Source organism: Coregonus clupeaformis, chromosome 12 (assembly GCF_020615455.1).
Source record: "Coregonus clupeaformis isolate EN_2021a chromosome 12, ASM2061545v1, whole genome shotgun sequence".
Taxonomy (NCBI): Eukaryota; Metazoa; Chordata; class Actinopteri; order Salmoniformes; family Salmonidae; genus Coregonus; species Coregonus clupeaformis.
Genome location: NC_059203.1, coordinates 14,564,511 through 14,592,436, shown reverse-complemented (window position 1 = coordinate 14,592,436; position 27,926 = coordinate 14,564,511). Strand labels below are relative to the sequence as shown.

The 27,926-nt window shown below is 45.0% G+C and overlaps 1 protein-coding gene across 1 annotated transcript; it reads right to left on the bottom strand.

Moving 5' to 3' along the window:
• Positions 1-6: 6 nt before the first annotated feature.
• On the bottom strand, positions 7-16,197 carry rpp14 (ribonuclease P/MRP 14 subunit). The gene is made up of 6 exons (XM_041891810.2): positions 16,072-16,197; positions 15,660-15,778; positions 15,253-15,337; positions 2,123-2,199; positions 191-269; positions 7-96 (listed from the first exon to the last, which is right to left on the bottom strand). The coding sequence occupies exons 2-6, from the start codon at positions 15,749-15,751 to the stop codon at positions 40-42; spliced, it is 390 nt and encodes a 129-aa protein (XP_041747744.1). The 5' UTR covers positions 15,752-15,778; positions 16,072-16,197; the 3' UTR covers positions 7-39.
• Between the last annotated feature and the right edge of the window lie 11,729 nt (positions 16,198-27,926).

Genomic DNA, 27,926 nt, shown 5'->3' with positions numbered 1-27,926 from the left:
CTTCACAGTGTTATGGGATTCAAGAACCAACAGCTCTGCTCAGTCCAGCTCCAGCTCACGACTATTCCCAGACAGAGCTAACAGGAACGGTGACACCTGGGAAGAGGAAAAAGTTACGTTTTTGATACAGATGTTTACATTACGCAGCAGGGTTGGTCAATTCGAATGAAAAAGGCGGTCAGTAGTTTACCTGAGTAACTCTGAAAGAGCACAGCTCATTCTGATAGGATCCCAACAGTGTCAGGGCGCTCCACAACTTCACCAGACCACTGAAAGAAAGAAACAGACCCAAGGAATAGTCACATCCTCCAAAGCAGGAATCTCCAACCCTGTTCCTGGAGAGCTACCCTCCTGTAGGGTTAACTCCAACCCTGTTCCTGGAGAGATACCCTCCTGTAGTTAGTTTTTTGTTGTTGTTGTTGTAGTATTTTACATCCTTTTTCGATCTCGTCTCATCGCTGCAACTCCCCAACGGACTCGGGAGGCGAAGGTCGAGTCATGCGTCCTCCGAAACATGACCGTGCTTCTTAACACCCGCCCGCTTAACCCGGAAGCCAGCCGCATCAATGTGTCGGAGGAAACACTGTTCAACTGACGACCGAGGTCAGCCTGCAGGCGCCCGGCCCGCCACAAGGAGTCGCTAGAGCGCGATGAGCCAAGTAAAGCCCCCCCAGCCAAACCCTCCCCTAACCCAGATGACGCTGGGCCAATTGTGCACCGCCCTATGGGACTCCTGATCACGACCAGTTGTGATACAGCCTGGGATCGAACCCAGGTCTGTAGTGACGCCTCTAGCCTTAGACCGCTGCGCCACTTGGGAGTCCACCCTCCTTCCTGTAGGTTTTAACTCCAACCCTGTTCCTGGAGAGCCTCCCTCCTGTAGGTTTTAACTCCAACCCTGTTCCTGGAAAGCTACCCTCCTGTAGGTTTTAACTCCAACCCCGTTCCTGGAGAGCTCCCCTCCTGTAGGTTTTAACTCCAACCCTGTTCCTGGAGAGCTCCCCTCCTGTAGGTTTTAACTCCAACCCTGTTCCTGGAGAGCTACCCTCCTGTAGGTTTTAACTCCAACCCTATTCCTGGAGAGCTACCCTCCTGTAGGTTTTAACTCCAACCCTGTTCCTGGAGAGCTACCCTCCTGTAGGTTTTAACTCCAACCCTGTTCCTGGAAAGCTACCCTCCTGTAGGTTTTAACTCCAACCCTGTTCCTGGAGAGCTACCCTCCTGTAGGTTTTAACTCCAACCCTGTTCCTGGAGAGCTACCCTCCTGTAGGTTTTAACTCCAACCCTGTTCCTGGAGAGCTACCCTCCTGTAGGTTTTAACTCCAACACTGTTCCTGGAGAGCTACCCTCCTGTAGGTTAACTCCAACCCTGTTCCTGGAGAGCCACCCTCCTGTAGGTTTTAACTCCAACCCTGTTCCTGGAGAGCTACCCTCCTGTAGGTTTTAACTCCAACCCTGTTCCCGGAGAGCTACCCTCCTGTAGGTTTTAACTCCAACCCTGTTCCCGGAGAGCCTCCCTCCTGTAGGTTTTAACTCCAACCCTGTTCCTGGAGCGCTACCCTCCTGTAGGTTTTAACTCCAACCCTGTTCCCGGAGAGCCTCCCTCCTGTAGGTTAACTCCAACCCTGTTCCTGGAGCGCTACCCTCCTGTAGGTTTTAACTCCAACCCTGTTCCCGGAGAGCCTCCCTCCTGTAGGTTAACTCCAACCCTGTTCCTGGAGCGCTACCCTCCTGTAGGTTTTAACTCCAACCCTGTTCCCGGAGAGCCTCCCTCCTGTAGGTTAACTCCAACCCTGTTCCCGGAGAGCCTCCCTCCTGTAGGTTAACTCCAACCCTGTTCCCGGAGAGCCTCCCTCCTGTAGGTTAACTCCAACCCTGTTCCTGGAGAGCCCTGCTCTAAGGACCAACTAGGCTGCATTCCAATTCTCTCCTCTTCTCCAGAAGTGTGGACTCGTTCACTCCCCCTGGAGGAAGTCTCCACCATATTCATCATTACCTGTCCATTCCTTTTAAATCCATGAGGGAGAGAGAGTGTACAAGTGCACACTTCAGGAGAAGGGTGGAGAATTAGAATGTTGCCCAAGACTTGCCTGGGGGTAAATTGTATGGCCAGTTAACTTACCTGTTGTACACACGGAGCACGCCTGTTAGTGTGCTCTCATCAAACTTCAACAGATCAAAAGGGAAGGCACCTCCAACCTAAAACAGAGGACAGAAGATAAAGTTGCCCATAAATGTTAAGCACTGTTTTTCAGCTCAGACTGTCCTAAGGGAATCCCAAAGTGAGCTTGAATAGAAATAACATTACATTTACATTTTAGTCATTTAGCAGACGCTCTTATCCAGAGCGACTTACAGTACTCACCCCCCCAGGCTAATGGAATAGAAATAACCTCACCCCCCAGGCTAATTGAATAGAAATAACCTCACCCCCCAGGCTAATGGAATAGAAATAACCTCACCCCCCAGGCTAATGGAATAGAAATAACCTCACCCCCAGGCTAATGGAATAGAAATAACCTCACCCCCCAGGCTAATGGAATAGAAATAACCTCACCCCCAGGCTAATTTAATAGAAATAACCTCACCCCCAGGCTAATTGAATATAAATAACCTCACCCCCAGGCTAATTGAATAGAAATAACCTCACCCCCAGGCTAATTGAATAGAAATAACCTCACCCCCAGGCTAATGGAATAGAAATAACCTCACCCCCAGGCTAATGGAATAGAAATAACCTCACCCCCAGGCTAATGGAATAGAAATAACCTCACCCCCAGGCTAATGGAATAGAAATAACCTCACCCCCAGGCTAATGGAATAGAAATAACCTCACCCCCAGGCTAATGGAATAGAAATAACCTCACCCCCAGGCTAATGGAATAGAAATAACCTCACCCCCAGGCTAATGGAATAGAAATAACCTCACCCCCCAGGCTAATGGAATATAAATAACCTCACCCCCCAGGCTAATGGAATATAAATAACCTCACCCCCAGGCTAATGGAATAGAAATAACCTCACCCCCCAGGCTAATGGAATATAAATAACCTCACCCCCAGGCTAATGGAATATAAATAACCTCACCCCCCAGGCTAATGGAATAGAAATAACCTCACCCCCAGGCTAATGGAATAGAAATAACCTCACCCCCAGGCTAATGGAATAGAAATAACCTCACCCCCAGGCTAATGGAATAGAAATAACCTCACCCCCCAGGCTAATGGAATAGAAATAACCTCACCCCCAGGCTAATGGAATAGAAATAACCTCACCCCCAGGCTAATGGAATAGAAATAACCTCACCCCCCAGGCTAATGGAATAGAAATAACCTCACCCCCCCAGGCTAATGGAATAGAAATAACCTCACCCCCCAGGCTAATGGAATAGAAATAACCTCACCCCCCAGGCTAATGGAATAGAAATAACCTCACCCCCAGGCTAATGGAATAGAAATAACCTCACCCCCCAGGCTAATTGAATAGAAATAACCTCACCCCCCAGGCTAATTGAATATAAATAACCTCACCCCCAGGCTAATTTAATAGAAATAACCTCACCCCCAGGCTAATTGAATAGAAATAACCTCACCCCCAGGCTAATGGAATAGAAATAACCTCACCCCCAGGCTAATGGAATAGAAATAACCTCACCCCCAGGCTAATTGAATAGAAATAACCTCACCCCCAGGCTAATGGAATAGAAATAACCTCATCCCCAGGCTAATGGAATAGAAATAACCTCACCCCCAGGCTAATGGAATAGAAATAACCTCACCCCCAGGCTAATGGAATAGAAATAACCTCACCCCCAGGCTAATGGAATAGAAATAACCTCACCCCCCAGGCTAATGGAATAGAAATAACCTCACCCCCCAGGCTAATGGAATATAAATAACCTCACCCCCCAGGCTAATGGAATATAAATAACCTCACCCCCCAGGCTAATGGAATAGAAATAACCTCACCCCCAGGCTAATGGAATAGAAATAACCTCACCCCCCAGGCTAATGGAATAGAAATAACCTCACCCCCCAGGCTAATGGAATAGAAATAACCTCACCCCCAGGCTAATGGAATAGAAATAACCTCACCCCCCAGGCTAATGGAATAGAAATAACCTCACCCCCCAGGCTAATGGAATAGAAATAACCTCACCCCCAGGCTAATGGAATAGAAATAACCTCACCCCCCAGGCTAATGGAATAGAAATAACCTCACCCCCCAGGCTAATGGAATAGAAATAACATCACCCCCAGGCTAATGGAATAGAAATAACCTCACCCCCCCAGGCTAATGGAATAGAAATAACCTCACCCCCCAGGCTAATGGAATAGAAATAACCTCACCCCCCAGGCTAATGGAATAGAAATAACCTCACCCCCCAGGCTAATGGAATATAAATAACCTCACCCCCCAGGCTAATGGAATATAAATAACCTCACCCCCCCAGGCTAATGGAATAGAAATAACCTCACCCCCAGGCTAATGGAATAGAAATAACCTCACCCCCCCCAGGCTAATGGAATAGAAATAACCTCACCCCCCAGGCTAATGGAATAGAAATAACCTCACCCCCAGGCTAATTTAATAGAAATAACCTCACCCCCAGGCTAATTGAATAGAAATAACCTCACCCTCAGGCTAATGGAATAGAAATAACCTCACCCCCCCAGGCTAATGGAATAGAAATAACCTCACCCCCAGGCTAATGGAATAGAAATAACCTCACCCCCAGGCTAATGGAATAGAAATAACCTCACCCCCAGGCTAATTGAATAGAAATAACCTCACCCCCCAGGCTAATGGAATAGAAATAACCTCACCCCCCCAGGCTAATGGAATAGAAATAACCTCACCCCCAGGCTAATTGAATAGAAATAACCTCACCCCCCCAGGCTAATTGAATAGAAATAACCTCACCCTCAGGCTAATGGAATATAAATAACCTCACCCCCCAGGCTAATGGAATAGAAATAACCTCACCCCCAGGCTAATGGAATAGAAATAACCTCACCCCCCAGGCTAATGGAATAGAAATAACCTCACCCCCCAGGCTAATGGAATAGAAATAACCTCACCCCCCAGGCTAATGGAATAGAAATAACCTCACCCCCCCAGGCTAATGGAATAGAAATAACCTCACCCCCAGGCTAATTGAATAGAAATAACCTCACCCCCAGGCTAATGGAATAGAAATAACCTCACCCCCAGGCTAATTGAATAGAAATAACCTCACCCCCAGGCTAATGGAATAGAAATAACCTCACCCCCCCAGGCTAATGGAATAGAAATAACCTCACCCCCAAGGCTACATTCAATACATTACATCTATATCAGCAACATTCAATACATTACAACACTCTATACATTACATCTATATCAGCAACACTCAATACATTACAACGCTCTATACATTACATCTATATCAGCAACACTCAATACATTACAACGCTCTATACATTACATCTATATCAGCAACACTCAATACATTACAACGCTCTATACATTACATCTATATCAGCAACACTCAATACATTACAACACTCTATACATTACATCTACAGTGGGGAAAAAAAGTATTTAGTCAGCCACCAATTGTGCAAGTTCTCCCACTTAAAAAGATGAGGCCTGTAATTTTCATCATAGGTACACGTCAACTATGACAGACAAAATGAGAAAGAAAATCCAGAAAATCACATTGTAGGATTTTTAATGAATTTATTGGCATATGATGGTGGAAAATAAGTATTTGGTCAATAACAAAAGTTTCTCAATACTTTGTTATATACCCTTTGTTGGCAATGACACAGGTCAAACGTTTTCTGTAAGTCTTCACAAGGTTTTCACACACTGTTGCTGGTATTTTGGCCCATTCCTCCATGCAGATCTCCTCTAGAGCAGTGATGTTTTGGGGCTGTCGCTGGGCAACACAGACTTTCAACTCCCTCCAAAGATTTTCTATGGGGTTGAGATCTGGAGACTGGCTAGGCCACTCCAGGACCTTGAAATGCTTCTTACGAAGCCACTCCTTTGTTGCCCGGGCGGTGTGTTTGGGATCATTGTCATGCTGAAAGACCCAGCAACGTTTCATCTTCAATGCCCTTGCTGATGGAAGGAGGGTTTCACTCAAAATCTCACGATACATGGCCCCATTCATTCTTTCCTTTACACGGATCAGTCGTCCTGGTCCCTTTGCAGAAAAACAGCCCCAAAGCATGATGTTTCCAACCCCATGCTTCACAGTAGGTATGGTGTTCTTTGGATGCAACTCAGCATTCTTTGTCCTCCAAACATGACGAGTTGAGTTTTTACCAAAAATTTATATTTTGGTTTCATCTGACATTCTCCCAATCCTCTTCTGGATCATCCAAATGCATTTCAGACGGGCCTGGACATGTACTGGCTTAAGCAGGGGGACACGTCTCGCACTGCAGGATTTGAGTCCCTGGCGGCGTAGTGTGTTACTGATGGTAGGCTTTGTTACTTTGGTCCCAGCTCTCTGCAGGTCATTCACTAGGTCCCCCGTGTGGTTCTGGGATTTTTGCTCACCGTTCTTGTGATCATTTTGACCCCACGGGGTGAGATCTTGCGTGGAGCCCCAGATCGAGGGAGATTATCAGTGGTCTTGTATGTCTTCCATTTCCTAATAATTGCTCCCACTGTTGATTTCTTCAAACCAAGCTGCTTACCTATTGCAGATTCAGTCTTCCCAGCCTGGTGCAGGTCTACATTTTTGTTTTTGGTGTCCTTTGACAGCTCTTTGGTCTTGGCCATTGTGGAGTTTGGAGTGTGACTGTTTGAGGTTGTGGACAGGTGTCTTTTATACTGATAACACGTTCAAACAGGTGCCATTAATACAGGTAACGAGTGGAGGACAGAGGAGCCTCTTAAAGAAGAAGTTACAGGTCTGTGAGAGCCAGAAATCTTGCTTGTTTGTAGGTGACCAAATACTTATTTTCCACCATAATTTGCAAATAAATTCATTAAAAATCCTACAATGGGATTTCCTGGATTTTTTTTTCTCAATTTGTCTGTCATAGTTGACGTGTACCTATGATGAAAATTACAGGCCTCTCTCATCTTTTTAAGTGGGAGAACTTGCACAATTGGTGGCTGACTAAATACTTTTTTTCCCCACTGTATATCAGCAACATTCAATACATTACAACACTCTATACATTACATCTATATCAGCAACACTCAATACATTACAACGCTCTATACATTACATCTATATCAGCAACATTCAATACATTACAACACTCTATACATTACATCTATATCAGCAACATTCAATACATTACAACACTCTATACATTACATCTATATCAGCAACATTCAATACATTACAACGCTCTATACATTACATCTATATCAGCAACAATTACATCTACAGTGGGGAAAAAAATTATTTAGTCAGCCACCAATTGTGCAAGTTCTCCCACTTAAAAAGATGAGAGAGGCCTGTAATTTTCATCATAGGTACACGTCAACTATGACAGACAAAATGAGAAAATAAAATCCAGAAAATCACATTGTAGGATTTTTAATGAATTTATTTGCAAATTATGGTGGAAAATAAGTATTTGGTCAATAACAAAAGTTTCTCAATACTTTGTTATATACCCTTTGTTGGCAATGACACAGGTCAAACGTTTTCTGTAAGTCTTCACAAGGTTTTCACACACTGTTGCTGGTATTTTGGCCCATTCCGCCATGCAGATCTCCTCTAGAGCAGTGATGTTTTGGGGCTGTCGCTGGGCAACACAGACTTTCAACTCCCTCCAAAGATTTTCTATGGGGTTGAGATCTGGAGACTGGCTAGGCCACTCCAGGACCTTGATATGCTTCTTACGAAGCCACTCCTTCGTTGCCCGGGCGGTGTGTTTGGGATCATTGTCATGCTGAAAGACCCAGCCACGTTTCATCTTCAATGCCCTTGCTGATGGAAGGAGGTTTTCACTCAAAATCTCACGATACATGGCCCCATTCATTCTTTCCTTTACACGGATCAGTCGTCCTGGTCCCTTTGCAGAAAAACAGCCCCAAAGCATGATGTTTCCACCCCCATGCTTCACAGTAGGTATGGTGTTCTTTGGATACAACTCAGCATTCTTTGTCCTCCAAACACGACGAGTTGAGTTTTTACCAAAAAGTTATATTTTGGTTTCATCTGACCATATGACATTCTCCCAATCCTCTTCTGGATCATCCAAATGCACTCTAGCAAACTTCAGACGGGCCTGGACATGTACTGGCTTAAGCAGGGGGACACGTCTGGCACTGCAGGATTTGAGTCCCTGGCGGCGTAGTGTGTTACTGATGGTAGGCTTTGTTACTTTGGTCCCAGCTCTCTGCAGGTCATTCACTAGGTCCCCCCGTGTGGTTCTGGGATTTTGCTCACCGTTCTTGTGATTATTTTGACCCCACGGGGTGAGATCTTGCGTGGAGCCCCAGATCGAGGGGAGATTATCAGTGGTCTTGTATGTCTTCCATTTCCTAATAATCGCTCCCACAGTTGATTTCTTCAAACCAAGCTGCTTACCTATTGCAGATTCAGTCTTCCCAGCCTGGTGCAGGTCTACAATTTTGTTTCTGGTGTCCTTTGACAGCTCTTTGGTCTTGGCCATAGTGGAGTTTGGAGTGTGACTGTTTGAGGTTGTTTTACAGGTGTCTTTTATACTGATAACAAGTTCAAACAGGTGCCATTAATACAGGTAACGAGTGGAGGACAGAGGAGCCTCTTAAAGAAGAAGTTACAGGTCTGTGAGAGCCAGAAATCTTGCTTGTTTGTAGGTGACCAAATACTTATTTTCCACCATAATTAGCAAATAAATTCATGAAAAATCCTACAATGTGATTTTCTGGATATTTTTTTCTCAATTTGTCTGTCATAGTTGACGTGTACCTATGATGAAAATTACAGGCCTCTCTCATCTTTTTAAGTGGGAGAACTTGCACAATTGGTGGCTGACTAAATACTTTTTTCCCCCACTGTATATCAGCAACATTCAATACATTACAACACTCTATACATTACATCTATATCAGCAACACTCAATACATTACAACGCTCTATACATTACATCTATATCAGCAACATTCAATACATTACAACACTCTATACATTACATCTATATCAGCAACACTCAATACATTACAACACTCTATACATTACATCTATATCAGCAACATTCAATACATTACAACACTCTATACATTACATCTATATCAGCAACACTCAATACATTACATCTATATCAGCAACATTCAATACATTACAACACTCTATACATTACATCTATATCAGCAACATTCAATACATTACAACACTCTATACATTACATCTATATCAGCAACATTCAATACATTACAACACTCTATACATTACATCTATATCAGCAACACTCAATACATTACAACACTCTATACATTACATCTATATCAGCAACATTCAATACATTACTACTAGTGGTATTTATTCCCCTGCTGTCTTTAAGCTCTGGTTGTAATGGATTTGGTTGAGTGTGTATTTGGAATGGTTTACTTTAGCCTGGATCCATATTAGGGCTGGCTGGTATACCGTATTTCTCCATGCTGCCTGCCACCTCCCACACCAAGCCCTGCCACCTGCCACACCAAGCCATGCCACCTGCCACACCAAGCCCTGCCACCTCCCACACCAAGCCCTGCCACCTCCCTCACCAAGCCCTGCCACCTCCCACACCAAGCCCTGCCACCTCCCACACCAAGCCCTGCCACCTGCCACACCAAGCACTGCCACCTCCCACACCAAGCCCTGCCACCTCCCACACCAAGCCCTGCCACCTCCCACACCAAGCACTGCCACCTCCCACACCAAGCCCTGCCACCTGCCACACCAAGCACTGCCACCTCCCACACCAAGCCCTGCCACACCAAGCCCTGCCACCTCCCACACCAAGCACTGCCACCTCCCACACCAAGCCCTGCCACCTCCCACACCAAGCCCTGCCACCTCCCACACCAAGCCCTGCCACACCAAGCCCTGCCACCTCCCACACCAAGCCCTGCCACCTCCCACACCAAGCCCTGCCACCTGCCACACCAAGCCCTGCCACCTCCCACACCAAGCCCTGCCACACCAAGCCCTGCCACCTCCCACACCAAGCCCTGCCACCTCCCACACCAAGCCCTGCCACACCAAGCCCTGCCACCTCCCACACCAAGCCCTGCCACCTGCCACACCAAGCCCTGCCACACCAAGCCCTGCCACCTCCCACACCAAGCACTGCCACCTCCCACACCAAGCCCTGCCACCTCCCACACCAAGCCCTGCCACCTCCCACACCAAGCCCTGCCACCTGCCACACCAAGCCCTGCCACACCAAGCCCTGCCACCTCCCACACCAAGCACTGCCACCTCCCACACCAAGCCCTGCCACCTCCCACACCAAGCCCTGCCACCTCCCACACCAAGCACTGCCACCTCCCACACCAAGCCCTGCCACCTCCCACACCAAGCCCTGCCACCTCCCACACCAAGCCCTGCCACCTCCCACACTAAGACCTGCTCCCATTCACTCAAGGAGAGAGCAGTTGTTCGTAGTGATGTTACGTTTGATACCGGAGCCCCAAGGCATGACCGGTAGCTTAGCAGGTAGAGTAGCGAACTATGGAACATTCAGGGACGTGAAGGTATGAGGTCGAATCCTGTTGATGGCACACCGTTTTGAAAATAGTTTTACGTGAAACCACACTTTCTGCGCTGGTGTTCAAATAATTTGTTTTATTTAGTATAGTATAAGCTTTTGTCTTAAGCATCCTAAATAATGCCATATATTCCTTTTTTTTTGTATATACTCAACTTGAAGGCAACAAAGGGAAGAATGATGCGATGCGACCCTGGGATTCCAACTAATTACAGGCTACTAAAGCCAACAACTTACTACGGAGTTGATGAAAACAGTGGAAAAAAATTACATTTATCTGATAATCCCATGCTGCTATATTGCTGACCAGCAGATGTCACTAATGTGCATAATGAAGCGCCGAGTAATTCACAGTTTTTTCCAGGCACAATTTGGTGAAAGCACCGAAGCCTTCACAAGCACTTTCTTGCGCTTCACTCTGCATGGTCAGACAGATGCAACAACACATTGGTGACATGCTGCTTTCCACAACTACTATATTTACACTATTAGTGTAAATGAATTGTGGTCCTCCGTAGCTCAGCTGGTAGAGCACGGCGCTTGTAACGCCAAGGGTAGTGGGTTCGATTCCCGGGACCACCCATACGTAAAAATGTATGCGCGCATGACTGTAAGTCGCTTTGGATAAAAGCGTCTGCTAAATGGCTTATTATATTATATTTATTATTATATTATATCTTACTGTCAGCTAATTTTGTCTTTTCATAGAAAGTTGTGTCTAAAATAAATCTTGTTAGCCGCTAATGCTAATCGCTAGTTAGCTGGCTAGCTAAATGTACTAAGAGTCGGAGCAAACGTAGCTTAGCTAATAAAGCCTGGCACCAGTACTGGTGTAGGCCCAGACAAGCCCGTTGTATCTTCTAAAACAAAGAAGAATAGACTAAGCATGAATATGTTAGCTAGCTACATGAAGTAAGAAAACATGTAACGCAATATCTAATTAGGGTCACCTGTTGATGTAGTTCTGTACTTGTCTGTTAATGTTCTGTATTATGTCATGTTTCATGTGGACCCCAGGATGAGTAGCTCCTGCTTTTGCAATTGCTAATGGGGATCCTAATAAAATACCAAATACCTGGAAACACTGACCAACACTTTGGTTCCTACCCTGTCAACAATTCCTCCTTGGCTTATTAATTCCTGTCGTGTCAAACAACAATGTATTCAAGGTTCTGCCCACTATGTTCCAACTATATAAATTAGAATATTCATTCTCTTTCCATGATTCCAACAGTTAAATGAACTAGGCCTAGATGTTTAGCCCATATCATGCAGCCTGTCGTGGCACAGTGTGGAAATGATAACAAAAGTGCAGGAAATAAAGAAATTAGGGCTGTCCCCGACTAAAAAAAAAATATTGCTAGACTGAGAGTCGTCTGTTCTTTCGACCAATCGATTGGTCAACATTTTTAAACGTGTATTTTTCCATATATAGACACATCCTATGTGTTTTAATCAAATCAACTATATGTACTGAGCTTGTCTGATGCTTTAAGTGTACTGTTTGATTAAATAATTAAGACATGACTAGAGGGAGTCCGACCACAATTGATTTGATTGTTATATATTATGTTATATGTTATATTATGTTACATTATGTTATGTTATATATGTTATATTATAATATGTTATGTTATATATTATGTTACGTTATATTATATGTTATATTATATAATGTTATTATATTATGTTACATTATGTTATATTAGATGACAACATAATTCTTCTGACCATTTGGAACAATGTAAACACTGCATTCGTGAATGAAATTGCCGACATGGAACGTTTTATTTATTGTTTACGCTAATTATTCAAGGGTCGCTTTGTTATTTTAAAACAAACGCTTGATTACATTTCAAATCATGAATGACTCGTGTGCTGTGCTATGACGTGAACGAATGAATGATTGATACAGTAGCCTATATGAGTATTGCAATATAGGCCTAAGTTACGGTATTAAGTCCAAACAGGCCTACAGCTCAATGGTGATAATGACATTACTTATTATAAAGATGATCATAATAATAATAATAATAACAATAAGAAGGCGATCAAGAAAAAGGAGGGTTATTATTATAATAAATATTATTCTCCTGACAATTTGGAACAGTGTAAACACTAAATGAAATGATAAGTAATACCAGAAAGGCTGTTCTAACGAAACAAAAGTGTAAAGCATTTATTACAGCACAACAAAAGATTTAAAAACAGCCACATTTGTGAAATTGTTTATCAGACGTTGTGGTTGCCATGGTGCGCATGGAATCCGTAGGCTATTAAACAAACACTCAAACAGGAAACACAAGCAGGATCTGTCTTATTTCTGTAGCTTTATGGATGATTTATAAAGCCAGGCCCATTTAACAGTTAGGCTGTTGATTATACACCTAATTAAAGTTGGCGTTTCCTCTCTCCTCACTATTCTTAGACAATTAAGGCAAGGGCTGTTTTCTCGTCTCCTAACTGCGCTGCTGCCTCCGCAGCATTGTTCTCAACACCATTACGCACATAGCAACATGGTCTAGGAAAAGGTGCCAATTCAACAGCGCACTGATGTTTCAGAACCGCGGACAGCGACCGCTATCCAACGCGGTAGAAAGTGCATTTGTTATAAAATAATTGTATTTTGTATTAGTGTTGCATCATTGTTCTTACAGTGCCTTTGGAAAGTATTCAGACCCCTTTACTTTTTCCACATTCTGTTACGTTACAGCCTTATTCTTTTTTAAGATCTTCAGCAATCTACACACAATACCCCATCATGACAAAAGCGAAAACAGGTTTGGACATTTTTGCAAATGTATTAAAAATAAAAAACAGAAATACCTTATTTGCACAAGTATTCAGATCCTTTGATATGAGACTCGAAATTGAGCTCAGGTGCATCCTGTTTCCATTGATCATCCTGAGATGTTTCTACAACTTGATTGGAGTCCACCTGTGGTAAATTCAATTGATTGGACATGATTTGGAAAGGCACACACCTGTCTATATAAGGTCCCACAGTTGACAGTGCATGTCAGAGCAAAAACCAAGCCATGAGGTCGAAGGAATTGTCTGTAGAGCTCCGAGACAGGGTTGTGTCAAGGCACAGATCTGGGGAAGGGTACCAAAACAAATTCTGCAGCATTGAAGGTCCCCAAGAACACAGTGGCCTCCATCATTCTTAAATGGAAGATGTTTGGAACCAAACTGAGCAATTGGGGGAGAAGGGCCTTGGTCAGGGAGGTGACCAAGAACTTGATGGTCACTGACAGAGCTCTAGAATTCCTCTGTGGAGATGGGAAAACCTTCCAGAAGGACAACCATCTCTGCAGCACTCCACCAATCAGGCCTTTATGGTAGAGTGGCCAGATGGAAGCCACTCCTCAGTAAAAGACACACGACAGCCTGCTTGGAGTTTGCCAAACGGCACCTAAAGACTCTCAGACCATGAGAAACAAGATTTTCTGGTCTGATGAAACCAAGATCACATCTGGAGGAAACCTGGCACCAGCCCTACGGTGAAGCATGGTGGTGGCAGCATCATACCGTGGGGATGTTTTTCAGCGGCAGGGACTGGGAGACTAGTCAGGATTGAGGCAAAGATGAACGGAGCAAAGTACAGAGAGATCCTTGATGAAAACCTGCTCAGGACCTCAGACTAGGGAGAAGGTTCACCTTCCAACAGGACAACAACAGTAAGCACACAGCCAAGACAATGCAGGAGTGGCTTCGGGACAAGTCTCGGAATGTCCTTGAGTGGCCCAGCCAGAGCCCGGACTTGAACCCGATCGAACATCTCTGGAGAGACATGAAGCTTGTAGCGTCATATAACAAGAAGACTCGATTCTGTTATCGCTGCCAAAGGTGCTTCAACAAAGTACTGAGTAAAGGGTCTGAATACTTACGTAAATGTGATTTCAGTTTTTTAAATAAATTAGCAAACATTTCTAAAAACCTGTTTTTGCTTTGCCATTATGGGGTATTGTGTGTTGATTGATGAGGGAAATAATAACTTAATCAATTTTAGAATAAGGCTGTAATGTAACAAAATGTGGAAAAAGTCAAGGGGTCTGAATACTTTCCTTAGAGTGATGGACTGTGCCATCCCCACGGCCTCCACAATGGATCAGTCCACTCAGACAGGAGCCAATCAGAATGGAGAAAGCCTAATTGAAATCACTTATAATGCCACCCTAGGGTCATGAACTACACAAAGTATATTTAGAAATTGTACATTTAAGTCACTTTAGCAGACGCTCTTATCCAGAGCGACTTACAGGAGCAATTAAGGTTAAGTGCCTTGCTCAAGGGCACAGATGTTTCACCTAGTTGGCTCTGGGATTCGAATCAGCGACCTTTCTGTTACTGGCTCAACGCTCTTAATCGCTAGGCTACATGCCTCAAGTTTTTCAAAAACATGAAATACCGACAAAAATACCATTCAAAACTGTAAAAACAAAAAAGGAAGATATTGTGGTTTGATATTTTGGCCATATCACCCAGCACGAATCCATATGGATTTATTCTGTTTAATTCAGTTCGGATCCAGCCAGCCAGGCTAGCTTCACTTTACCTCTCCATACAGGTCCCTGAGGCCAGAGACGATGAGCTGCTTCAGTTGGGCTGCACTGAGTCTGATGCTTTCATTCTCCAACTCTCTGAGGAGGGAAGTGTTCAAAAGAGGACATGAATGAACAAGTGTTTACTATGAAGCTTTCAAATCAAATCTTTGTGAATGCATGCATCTTTACTGGAGGTTCAAAGCGCACAAACAGCAGGAAGTAGTTTGAAAGTGAGTTGTGAACACTGATGCACTGGCACCTCAGTTGTTTGTCTAGTGTTTACTCAGGGGAAAGGAGTTTTTCCTGACCACATCAAGAAAAACTCTAGTGCTTCGAAAAAGAGGCAGAAAGTAATTTGAAAAAGAAACATTTTGCATCAAATGGAAGGAAACTTTGATCGAGTGATGGTGACACTTACAGGGAGATCCTCATATAGTGGTAAACTGATGTGTTTTTGTACACAAGTCGCTCATAAGTCGCAGGTTCGTCCTTTATGTCTGCGCGCCGCATTCTATTTGGCTACAAGCGTCGCGTGTCCTTCAAAACAAACAAGCAGCAGTACGGTTAAACCTTCTACGGTCTGACAATGTAACGTTTGGTCAGTATTTTAGCTACAGCATGTCAAGGGTGATATACAAATTGGCGATTCAATGCATTGCAATGTGTAGATAATAATGATTGAACGTTATGTACAGTTCCGCTGTCGCAGAAACCTGGAACTGATGAGGCTAACTAGCCAGCTACTGAGGATTGAATGGGCCTAGCTAAATATCTGAAATATTACATTGGTTCTTGATGACAGAATAGTTTACTGTACTCTGTACACTCACCAACTGCTTCAACTTGTTCTGCTGAAACCACTTTAACCTGTTATAAAAGGCTGTAATAACAAACTTGCTTGTTGAGAAGCGCTTGACCCAACGTGATTGACACAACGTGCTTGACCTGAAGCTACGCATGCGCAGAAAATTGTAATTTTGTAAACAGTGGTAGAATTGTCCTCGCCTCCTTCTTAAAACCCATTGGATAAGAAGGTCAGAGGGGCGGGACCTCTGGCTTTCTCATCCAATGGATTTTGAGAAGGAGGCGAGGAGAGAGCAGAGAGGACGCGAGGAGATCAATTAAGATTTTCCCAACGACAGCGGAAGCGCTAAGCACTCTTGCTAAAATCAAGTGTCGCCACCTAGCGAGACAATGAGGCATTAACACAAATCAAAGCGTATTGGTCGCGTACACAGTTTAGCAGATGTAATAGCGTGTGCAGCGAAATGCTTATGTTAATAGCTCCTAACAATGTAGTAAAATATCAAACAAGTACACTAATTATAAAAAATAAAAATAAAAAAGAATTACAAATAGAACAATGAGACAGATATTTCACCAGATGTGTATATGTGAAGCATCCGGTTGGCGTTTCCTCTCACTACCATATTTGGAAGCCCAGTGGCCGGCAGTGGGAGAAGATGGAGCTAGAGGAATTTCTGGCCGACATTCTGCAAATTCTCTCATCAATGAAACGTTTGATCTCCATACAGTTTTCTGTTTCCAAAACTACAATCTGTAACAAACAGAGTGCACTAAGTTTGGTGGACTTGACTTTATAGAGATTACTTTGTTTAGGACGAGTGCACTAGATAGTGGGCGTTTTCCTAATGAACGTCATGCATATTCAGTAAGGCACAAATGGTCTTCATCCTCTTCTATCTAGCTAGCTTGTCCCAAGTAGATATCTAGCTGGCTTGTCCCAAGTAGATATCTAGCTAGCTTGTCCCAAGTAGATATCTAGCTGGCTTGTCCCAAGTAGATATCTAGCTGGCTTGTCCCAAGTACATATCTAGCTGGCTTGTCCCAAGTAGATATCTAGCTGGCTTGTCCCAAGTAGATATCTAGCTGGCTTGTCCCAAGTAGATATCTAGCTGGCTTGTCCCAAGTAGATATCTAGCTGGCTTGTCCCAAGTAGATATCTAGCTAGCTTGTCCCAAGTAGATATCTAGCTGGCTTGTCCCAAGTAGATATCTAGCTAGCTTGTCCCAAGTAGATATCTAGCTAGCTTGTCCCAAGTAGATATCTAGCTAGCTTGTCCCAAGTTACTATGGTATCATGCCAGGCACTTGACGCCCTAGGCAGGAGGTAAGCTTCTCATATGGTGTTGAGTAAAGCTTAAACCATGTATTTAGATCGTAGGTAGGTAGTTAGTTGTAGTTAGGTATTGTAGTTATTGTAGGTTAGTATTGTTGTTATTGTAGGTTTCCGTAGGTAATTATTGTAGGTTAGTATCGAAGCACGAGGTTAGCTAGCTAGCGGGTAGCTACTGGTAACGTTTAGCAACGGTGGAGAGCTGTTTCCAATGTTAATGTGCTAGCTAGCCAACGTTTAATTTTTGCTGCGTTATGCGTTATGAAAGGAACTAGACACTGACATGAATTATCTGTTTAGTGTGTTAACACACTCTTGGCAGTTTGTTGTAACCAAGTATTGGTGCTAAACTGTGTGTTATTGGATGCTAGCATGCTAGTTAGCTATGGCGTCATAGCTAGGCATCGTGGGTTGTTGTGGGTAGTTACTGTAGGTTGGCAGTGTCTTCGGCCGTGCCGGCTGTAGCACGAAGCGAGCTAACTAGCCGTTTTTCGAACAGAGTCAGAGTCAACACAGTAGCCATTGTGTGCCGGGTGTAGCACGAAGCTAGCTAGCTAGCCGTTCTTCAAACAAAGTCAACACAGTGGCCATTGCTAGCTACCCAACACGACCAGCTAACTGTACTGTAGTAGCTAAATACAATATACTTGTCCTAGCTAGCCAACGTTTAATCATTGCTGCGTCATGAAAGGAACTTGACACAGACACGAATGATCTGTTTAGTGTGTTAACACACTATTGGTGGTTTGTTGTGACCAAGTGTTGGTGCTAAACTGTGTGTTACTGGATGCTAGCATGCTAGTTAGCTAGTTAACACACTATTGGTGGTTTGTTGTGACCAAGTGTTGGTGCTAAACTGTGTGTTATTGTTATTGGATGCTAGCATGCTAGTTAGCTATGGTGTCATAGTTAGCTAGCTGAATAAAGTGGGTTGAGTCTATTCCTTTAAACATTGAACCGCTGTGGTTCACAACAATTCTGATTTCTAAAGGTGGAAGTTGGGAGAGTTTTTGTTCGGGTGGTTCAGTGAAACAATTTTAGTTTCTGAGGTAGAAGTTTTTGGTGAGGGAGGCCCTGCTCTCTCCTCTCCCAGATGCTTAGCTCATTTCATTCCGATCTCCTCTGCATTTTTGTAGCCATTTGCTACAGCCTGTCAACTATGCCTCTGCCTATCCCTGTTCTCTCCTCTCTGCACAGGCTACACAAACGCACCACACCGCGTGGCTGCTGCCTCTCTAACCTGGTGGTCCCTGCACGCACCCCACACCTGGAGTTCCAGGTCTCAGGCAGCCTCTGGAACTGCCGTTCTGCTGCCAACAAAGCTGACTTCATCCCAGCCTATGCCAACCTCCAGTCCCTCGACTTCCTGGCGCTGACGGAAACATGGATTACCACTGAAAACACTGCTACTCCTACTGCTCTCTCCTCGTCTGACCATGTGTTCTCGCATACCCCGAGAGCATCTGGTCAGAGGGGTGGTGGTACAGGAATCCTCATCTCTCCCAAGTGGACATTCTCAATTTTTCCCCTAACCCATCTGTCTATCTCCTCATTTGAATTCCATGCTGTCACAGTCACTAGCCCATTTAAGCTTTAATATCCTTGTCATCTATCGCCCTCCAGGTTCCCTTGGAGAGTTCATCAATGAGCTTGACGCCTTGATAAGTTCCTTTCCTGAGGATGGCTCACCCCTCACAGTTTTGGGGGATTTCAACCTCCCTATGTCCACATTTGACTCATTTCTCTCTGCCTCCTTCTTTCCACTCCTCTCCTCTTTTGACCTCACCCTCTCACCGTCCCCCCTACTCACAAGGCAGGCAATACGCTTGACCTCATCTTCACTAGATGCTGCTCCTCTACTAATCTCACTGCAACTCCCCTCCATGTCTCCGACCACTACTTTGTTTCCTTTTCTCTCTCGCTCTCCTCCCACACTACTCACTCTGCCCCTACACAGATGGTAATGCGCCGCCGCAACCTTCGCTCTCTCTCTCCCACTACTCTCTCCTCTTCCATCCTATCATCTCTTCCCTCTGCTCAATCCTTCTCCCTCCAATCTCCTGATTCTGCCTCCTCAACCCTCCTCTCCTCCCCTTTCTGCATCCTTTGACTCTCTGTGTCCCCTATCCTCCCGGCCGGCTCGGTCCTCCCCTCCAGCTCCGTGGCTTGATGACTCATTGCGAGCTCACAGAACAGAGCTCCGGGCAGCGGAGCGGAAATGGAAGAAAAACTAAACTCCCTGCCGACCTGGCATCTTTTCACTCCCTCCTCTCTACATTTTCTTCATCTGTTTCTGCTGCTAAGGCCACCTTCTACCACTCTAAATTCCAAGCATCTGCCTCTAACCCTAGGAAGCTCTTTGCCACATTTTCCTCCCTCCTGAATCCTCCCCCCTTCTCTCTCTGTGGATGACTTCGTCAACCACTTTGAAAAGAAGGTTGACGACATCCGATCCTCGTTTGTTAAGTCTAATGACACTGCTGGTCCTGCTCACACTGCCCTACCCTATGCTTTGACTTCTTTCTCCCCTCTCTCTCCAGATAAAATCCTGCGACTTGTGACTGCAGGCCGCCCAACAACCTGCCCGCTTGACCCCATCCCCTCCTCTCTTCTCCAGACCATCTCCGGTGACCTTCTCCCCTACCTCACCTCGCTGATCAACTCATCCTTGACCGCCGGCCATGTCCCTTCCGTCTTCAAGAGAGCGCGAGTTGCTCCCCTTCTCAAAAAACCAACACTCGACCCCACTGATGTCAACAACTACAGACCAGTATCCCTTCTTTCTTTTCTTTCCAAAACTATTGAGCGTGCCGTCTTTAGCCAACTCTCTTGCTATCTCTCTCAGAATTACCTTCTTGATCCAAACCAATCAGGTTTCAGGACTGGTCATTCAACTGAGACTGCTCTTCTCTGTGTCACGGAGGCTCTCCGCACTGCTAAAGCTAACTCTCTCTCCTCTGCTCTTGTCCTTCTAGACCTGTCTGCTGCCTTTGATACTGTGAACCATCAGATCCTCCTCTCCACCCTCTCCGAGCTGGGCATCTCCGGCGCGGCTCACTCCTGGATTGCGTCCTACCTGACCGGTCGCTCCTACCAAGTGGCGTGGCGAGAAGCTGTCTCCGCACCACGTGCTCTCACCACTGGTGTCCCCCAGGGCTCAGTTCTAGGCCCTCTCCTTTTCTCCCTATACACCAAGTCACTTGGCTCTGTCATATCCTCACACGGCCTCTCCTATCATTGCTACGCTGACGATACACAACTAATCTTCTCCTTTCCCCCTTCTGATAACCAGGTGGCGAATCGCATCTCTGCATGTCTGGCAGACATATCAGTATGGATGACGGATCACCACCTCAAGCTGAACCCTGGCAAGACGGAGCTGCTCTTCCTCCCGGGGAAGGACTGCCCGTTCCATGATCTCGCCATCACGGTTGACAACTCCGTTGTGTCCTCCTCCCAGAGTGCGAAGAGCCTTGGCGTGACCCTGGACAACACCCTGTCGTTCTCCCGCTAACATCAAGGCGGTGACCCGCTCCTGCAGGTTCATGCTCTACAACATTCGGAGAGTACGACCCTGCCTTACACAGGAAGCGGCACAGGTCCTAATCCAGGCACTTGTCATCTCCCGTCTGGATTACTGCAACTCGCTGTTGGCTGGCCTCCCTGCATGTGCCATTAAACCCCTACAACTCATCCAGAATGCCGCAGCCCGTCTGGTGTTCAACCTTCCCAAGTTCTCTCACGTCACCCCCCTCCTCCGCACACTCCACTGGCTTCCAGTTGAAGCTCGCATCCGTTACAAGACCATGGTGCTTGCCTTTGGAGCAGCGAGGGGAACGGCACCTCTGTACCTTCGGGCTCTGATCAGTCCCTACACCCAAACGAGGGCATTGCGTTCATCCACCTCTGGCCTGCTGGCTCCCCTTCCTCTGCGGAAGCATAGTTCCCGCTCAGCCCAGTCAAAACTGTTCGCTGCTCTGGCACCCCAATGGTGGAACAAGCTCCCTCACGACGCCAGGACAGCGGAGTCACTCACCACCTTCCGGAGACATTTGAAACCCCACCTCTTTAAGGAATACCTGGGATAGGATAAAGTAATCCTTCTACCCCCCCAAAAAAAATGGTAAAGTGGTTATCCCACTGGCTATAGGGTGAATGCATCAATTTGTGAGTCGCTCTGGACAAGAGCGTCTGCTAAATGACGTAAATATGCCCTTGAGCAAGGCACTTAACCCTAATTGCTCCTGTAAGTCGCTCTGGATAAGAGCGTCTGCTAAATGACTAAAATGTAAATGTAAAAAGTAGATATCTAGCTGGCTTGTCCCAAGTAGATATCTAGCTAGCGTGTCCCAAGTAGATATCTAGCTGGCTTGTCCCAAGTAGATATCTAGCTGGCTTGTCCCAAGTAGATATCTAGCTGGCTTGTCCCAAGTAGATATCTAGCTAGCTTGTCCCAAGTAGATATCTAGCTGGCTTGTCCCAAGTAGATATCTAGCTGGCGTGTCCCAAGTAGATATCTAGCTGGCGTGTCCCAAGTAGATATCTAGCTGATGTGTCCCAAGTAGATATCTAGCTAGCTTGTCCCAAGTAGCTTTCTAGCTGGCTTGTCCCAAGTAGATATCTAGCTGGCTTGTCCCAAGTAGATATCTAGCTGGCAAGCTAATTCACAACAAAAATAATTAAGTACTTGGCTTAAATAGCTAGAAATCGATGTCTTTGCAAGTTTTTCCACTACTAGTACTCCTTCTGTGAATAAAAATGTTTTACGATAAGAAACATATGTCATCAATAAATACCTTGTTTACTGTAAAATGTTATCTGTGATTTTGTTTAGGGGGAGGGGTAGCAATATAAAAAAAACGAATCATTATGCAAAGCTAATTTCCTGCTTGATTATGAAATTGTTGAGCTGGAATGTCGTGTTTGTTGTCAAATATACTGATAACTACTGCAATTATTAGGAAGATACAAAGATGAGGCTATGTGCAGCAATCGGCTGCAATACTGTCCAGAGGAAGGGAGGAAAATAATTTTTTCAGTTTCCAACAGACGTTGAAAGGTATGTAATAAATAATGAGAAGATGCATTTGGAGTAATTATTGCATGGTGAGGAACAAGTCATTGGTTGTGTAATCAGTAGTGTGCTGTATCCATGACTACCCATCAAATCAATCACCAAAGCAATGATCACTGATAGATAAAACATGCTAGCTACCAGTAATGAAACAAAACTATAGCTGGGTTTAACACAACTAGCATGAGGCAACATGGCTAGCTAACGTTAGTTTACCAATGTGTCCAACTATATTACATCCAAGGCTATCCCAGGATATGCTGCACAATCAATAGAAGCCATCATTTGTGACACTGGGTCATTGCTAAGTAATTTATCGAGCTGTAGAACACCATTAAGTACCTCTTAAGTTATGGTAGATGTCTATAAAACATTGTATAGGAAACTACTTATGTTCTGTTGCCCTATGATCAGATTAGGTCAGAATACCATAAAATATAGTCTACTATAATTACAGTTGAAGTAGGAAGTTTACATACACTTAGGTTGGAGTCATTAAAACTAGTTTTTCAACCACTCCACAAATTTCTTCTTAACAAACTATAGTTTTGGCAAGTCGGTTAGGACATCTACTTTGTGCATGACACAAGTAATTTTTCCAACAATTGTTTACAGACAGATTATTTCACTTATAATTCACTGTATCACAATTCCAGTGGGTCAGAAGTTTACATACACTAAGTTGACTGTGCCTTTAAACAGCTTGGAAAATTCCAGAAAATGATGTCATGGCTTTAGAAGCTTCTGATAGGCTAATTTACATTATTTGATTTGAGGTGTACCTGTGGATGTATTTCAAGGCCTACATTCAAACTCAGTGCCTCTTTGCTTGACATCATGGGAAAATCGAAAGAAATCAGCCAAGAAAAAAATTGTAGACCTCCACAAGTCTGGTTCATCCTTGGGAGCAATTTCCAAACGCCTGAAGGTACCACGTTCATCTGTACAAACAATAGTACGCAAGTATAAACACCATGGGACCACACAGCCGTCATACCGCTCAGGAAGGAGATGGGTTCTGTCTCCTAGAGATGAACGTACTTTGGTGCGAAAAGTGCAAATCAATCCCAGAACAACAGCAAAGGACCTTGTGAAGATGCTGGAGGAAACAGGTACACAAGTATCTATATCCACAGTAAAACGATTCCTATATCAACATAACCTGAAAGGCCGCTCACAAGGAAGAAGCCATTGCTCCAAAACCGCCATAAAAAAGCCAGACTACGGTTTGCAACTGCACATGGGGACAAAGATCGTAACTTTTGGAGAAATGTCCTCTGGTCTGATGAAACAAAAATAGACCTGTTTGGCCATAATGACCATCGTTATGTTTGGAGGAAAAAGGAGATGGCTTGCAAGCCGAAGAACACCATGCCAACCGTGAAGCACAGGGGTGGCAGCATCATGCTGTGGGGGTGCTTTGCTGCAGGAGGGACTGGTGCACTTCACAAAATAGATGGCATCATGAAAATTATGTGGATATATTGAAGCAACATCTCAAGACAACAGTCAGGAAGTTAAAGCTTGGTCGCAAATGGGTCTTCCAAATGGACAATGACCACAAGCATACTTCCAAAGTTGTGGCAAAATGGCTTAAGGACAACAAAGTCAAGGTATTGGAGTGGCCATCACAAAGCCCTGACCTCAATCCTATAGAAAATTTGTGGGCAGAACTGAAAAAGCGTGTGCGAGCAAGGAGGCCTACAAACCTGACTCAGTTACACCAGCTCTGTCAGGAGGAATGGGCCAAAATTCACCCAACTTATTGTGGGTAGCTTGTGGAAGGCTACCTGAAACGTTTGACCCAAGTTAAACTATTTAAAGGCAATGCTACCAAATACTAATTTAGTGTATGTAAACTTCTGACCCACTGGGAAAGTGATGAAAGAAATAAAAGCTGAAAGAAATCATTCTCTCTACTATTATTCTGACATTTCACATTCTTAAAATAAAGTGGTGATCCTAACTGACCTAAGACAGGGAATTTTTACTAGGATTAAATGTCAGGAATTGTGAAAAACTGAGTTTAAATGTATTTGGCTAAGGTGTATGTAAACTTCCGACTTCAACTGTATATGCATCTTCAGAAAATAGACATAACTCAAAAGGTTGTACATTTATTAAACACCCGTTAAAGAATAATGGTGAAAAATATATAACATATAGAAACCATGAAAGTAGAGCATTTGATCACAACCTGAAAGAACACATTGAGCATGAATTCCCCTCAACAGCAACATGGTCAAAAACAGAAACACAGTCATTGTCAAAAGTATTGGTCTTCACAAAGTTCGCTGCTTCAGTGTTATGAGATATTTTTGTCAGATGTTACTATGGTAATACTGAAGTATAATTACAAGCGTTCCATAAGTGTCAAAAGCTTTTATTGACAATTACATTAAGTTTATGCAAAGAGTCAATATTTGCAGTGTTGACCCTTCTTTTTCAAGACCTCTGCAATCCGCCTTGACATGCTGTCAATTAACTTCTGGGCCACATCCTGACTGATGGCAGCCCATTCTTGCATAATCAATGCTTGGAGTTTGTCAGAATTTGTGGGTTTTTGTTTGTCCACCCGCCTCTTGAGGATCGACCACAAGTTCTCAATGGGATTAAGTTCTGGGGAGTTTCCTGGCTATGGACCCAAAATATCGATGTTTTGTTCCCCGAGCCACTTAATTATCACTTTTTCCTTATGGCAAGGTGCTCCATCATACTGGAAAAGGCATTGGTCATCACCAAACTGTTCTTGGATGGTTGGGAGAAGTTGCTCTCGGAGGATGTGTTGGTACCATTCTTTATTCATGGCTGTGTTCTTAGGCAAAAATGTGAGTGAGCCCACTCCATTGGCTGAGAAGCAACCCCACACATGAATGGTATCAGGATGCTTTACTGTTGGCATGACACAGGACTGATGGTAGCGCTCACCTTGTCTTCTCCGGACAAGGTGTTTTCCGGATGCCCCAAACAATCGGAAAGGGGATTCATCAGAGAAAATGACTTTACCCCAGTCCTCAGCAGTCCAATCCCTGTACCTTTTGCAGAATATCAGTCTGTCCCTGATGTTTTTCCTGGAGAGAAGTGGCTTCTTTGCTGCCCTTCTTGACACCAGGCCATCCTCCAAAAGTCTTCGCCTCACTGTGCGTGTAGATGCACTCACACCTGCCTGCTGCCATTCCTGAGCAAGCTCTGCACTGGTGGTGCCCCAATCCCGCAGCTGAATCAACTTTAGGAGACGGTCCTGGCGCTTGCTGGACTTTCTTGGGCGCCCTGATGCCTTCTTCACAACAATTGAACCTCTCTCCTTGAAGTTCTTGATGATCTGATAAATGGTTGATTTAGGTGCAATCTTACTAGCAGCAATATCCTTGCCTGTGAAGCCCTTTTTTTACAAAGCAATGATGACGGCACGTGTTTCCTTTGCAGGTAACCATGGTTAACAGAGGAAGAACAATGATTTCAAGCACCACCCTCCTTTTTAAAGCTTCCAGTCTGTTATTCTAACTCAATCAGCATGACAGAGTGATCTCCAGCCTTGTCCTCGTCAACACTCTCACCTGTGTTAACGAGAGAATCACTGACATGATGGCAGCTGGTCCTTTTGTGGCAGGGCTGAAATGCAGTGGAAATGTTTTTTGGGGATTAAGTTCATTTTCATGCACAAAGTGAGGTCCATACCGAAATGGCTTGTCGAGATCGTTGTGGAATAACTTGACTGGCCTGCACAGAGCCCTGACCTCAACCCCATCGAACACCTTTGGGATGAATTGGAAAGCCGACTGCGAGCCAGGCCTAATCGCCCAACGTCAGTGCCCGACTTCACTAATGTCTAATTGGGGGGATTAAGTTCATTTTCAAAGCAAAGAGGGACTTTGCAATTAATTGCAATTAATCTGATCACTCTTCATGACATTCTGGAGTATATGCAATTTGCCATCATCAAAACTGAGGCCCCAGACTTTGTGAAAATTAGTATTTGTGTCATTCTCAAAACTTTTGACCACGACTGTACACCATGTATAGCATTAGAGCATCGCTTCAAAAGATCTATCAGGTTTAAGAGGGCAGCAACTGAAAATGTTTCATAGGATAAAGTCTTTATTCTATAACATGTTCTCCGTTATTGGGGGTGTTGATAATAAGGCGATGGTTGTTAAGGTGGTGTCTCACAGAGAGGAATGTGTCCGTTTTGATTGAAGAGAAGGAGTGAGACGTAGACCCCCAGAAGTCTGCAGGGATGGAGTCCATCTACACTACTAACTATAGCAGGACACCATCAGTAAGAATAGAAGGTCCTCATTTGGGTACTGCCGACAAATTGTCGATATCAATTTGTCGGGTTCCGCGTATCAGCCCGAGGTCTGGCGCCGCTGCAGTCAAACATGGAAGCCATCCTCTCTCAAAGAACTGCTGACCACTTCACCTGTCCTGGCCCACTTTAACCTCACCAGCCCAACTCTGGTCACCTGTGACGTGTCAGCCACAGCAGTGGGAGCGGTCCTCTCTCAGCTTCAGTACGGTGTTGAGAAGCCGGTGGCTTTCGCGTCTCGCGCATTGAGCCCCAACGAACAAAAGTACTCCGTTGGAGAGAGGGAGGCACTAGCATGTGTCTGGGCCTGCGAGCGGTGGCACATTTACCTCTACGGACGTTCTTTCACCCTGCGCACCGACCACCAGGCCCTCACAGCCTACCTCACATGTCTACCTCCGGGTCGGGTCACAAGCCCCTCCGCATGTACCGCTGGTACACCGCCTCCAGCAGTATAACTTTAAGCTGCGGTTTACGCCGGGCAGGGACAATGTGGTGGCCAACCTACTTTCGAGCTCAGTTCTCCCAGACTTATGCCTAGGTTGACTCCGAGGAGGACCTCATCCACCTCCTACACTCACCTCTCCAAGACACAGTGTCGCTCAAGGAGCTGACCCAAGAATCAGCCAACAACCATCATCTTCACGACCTTTGCGGGAATACGTAGACCAGGTCAGAACTCCAACCATATACCAGGTTCGAACATGAGCTGTCATGCTGGAATGACACGTCTGGCTCGCAGAAACTGCACCGTCATACCGAGCAGCCTCAGAGGACGAATGTTGGCCATGGCTCATGAGGGCCACCTTTGGCATTGTGAAGCCGAAGCAGCGCTGCAGGGAACTGGTGTGGTGACCTGGCATCGATCATGATATCGAATGGCTAGTACGTGACCTTGTCAGTGGAAGGACAGGCCCACCTCCGCACACCACCACTGCAGCCACTGGCCTGGCCCTCCCGTCCATGGGAACATGGTCCAACTGGACATCTGCGGTGAACTCTACAATGTGCCTCGTCACCAACGCTTCCTGGTTTTGACCTACATTCAAAATGGGCAGAGGTCACATACATGGGTTCCGGCGAGTAAACTGCCTCTTCCGTCAATCCTATTAGCCAATCTTCAATCATTTGAGAATAAATTGGATGACCTAAGATTACGGTTATCC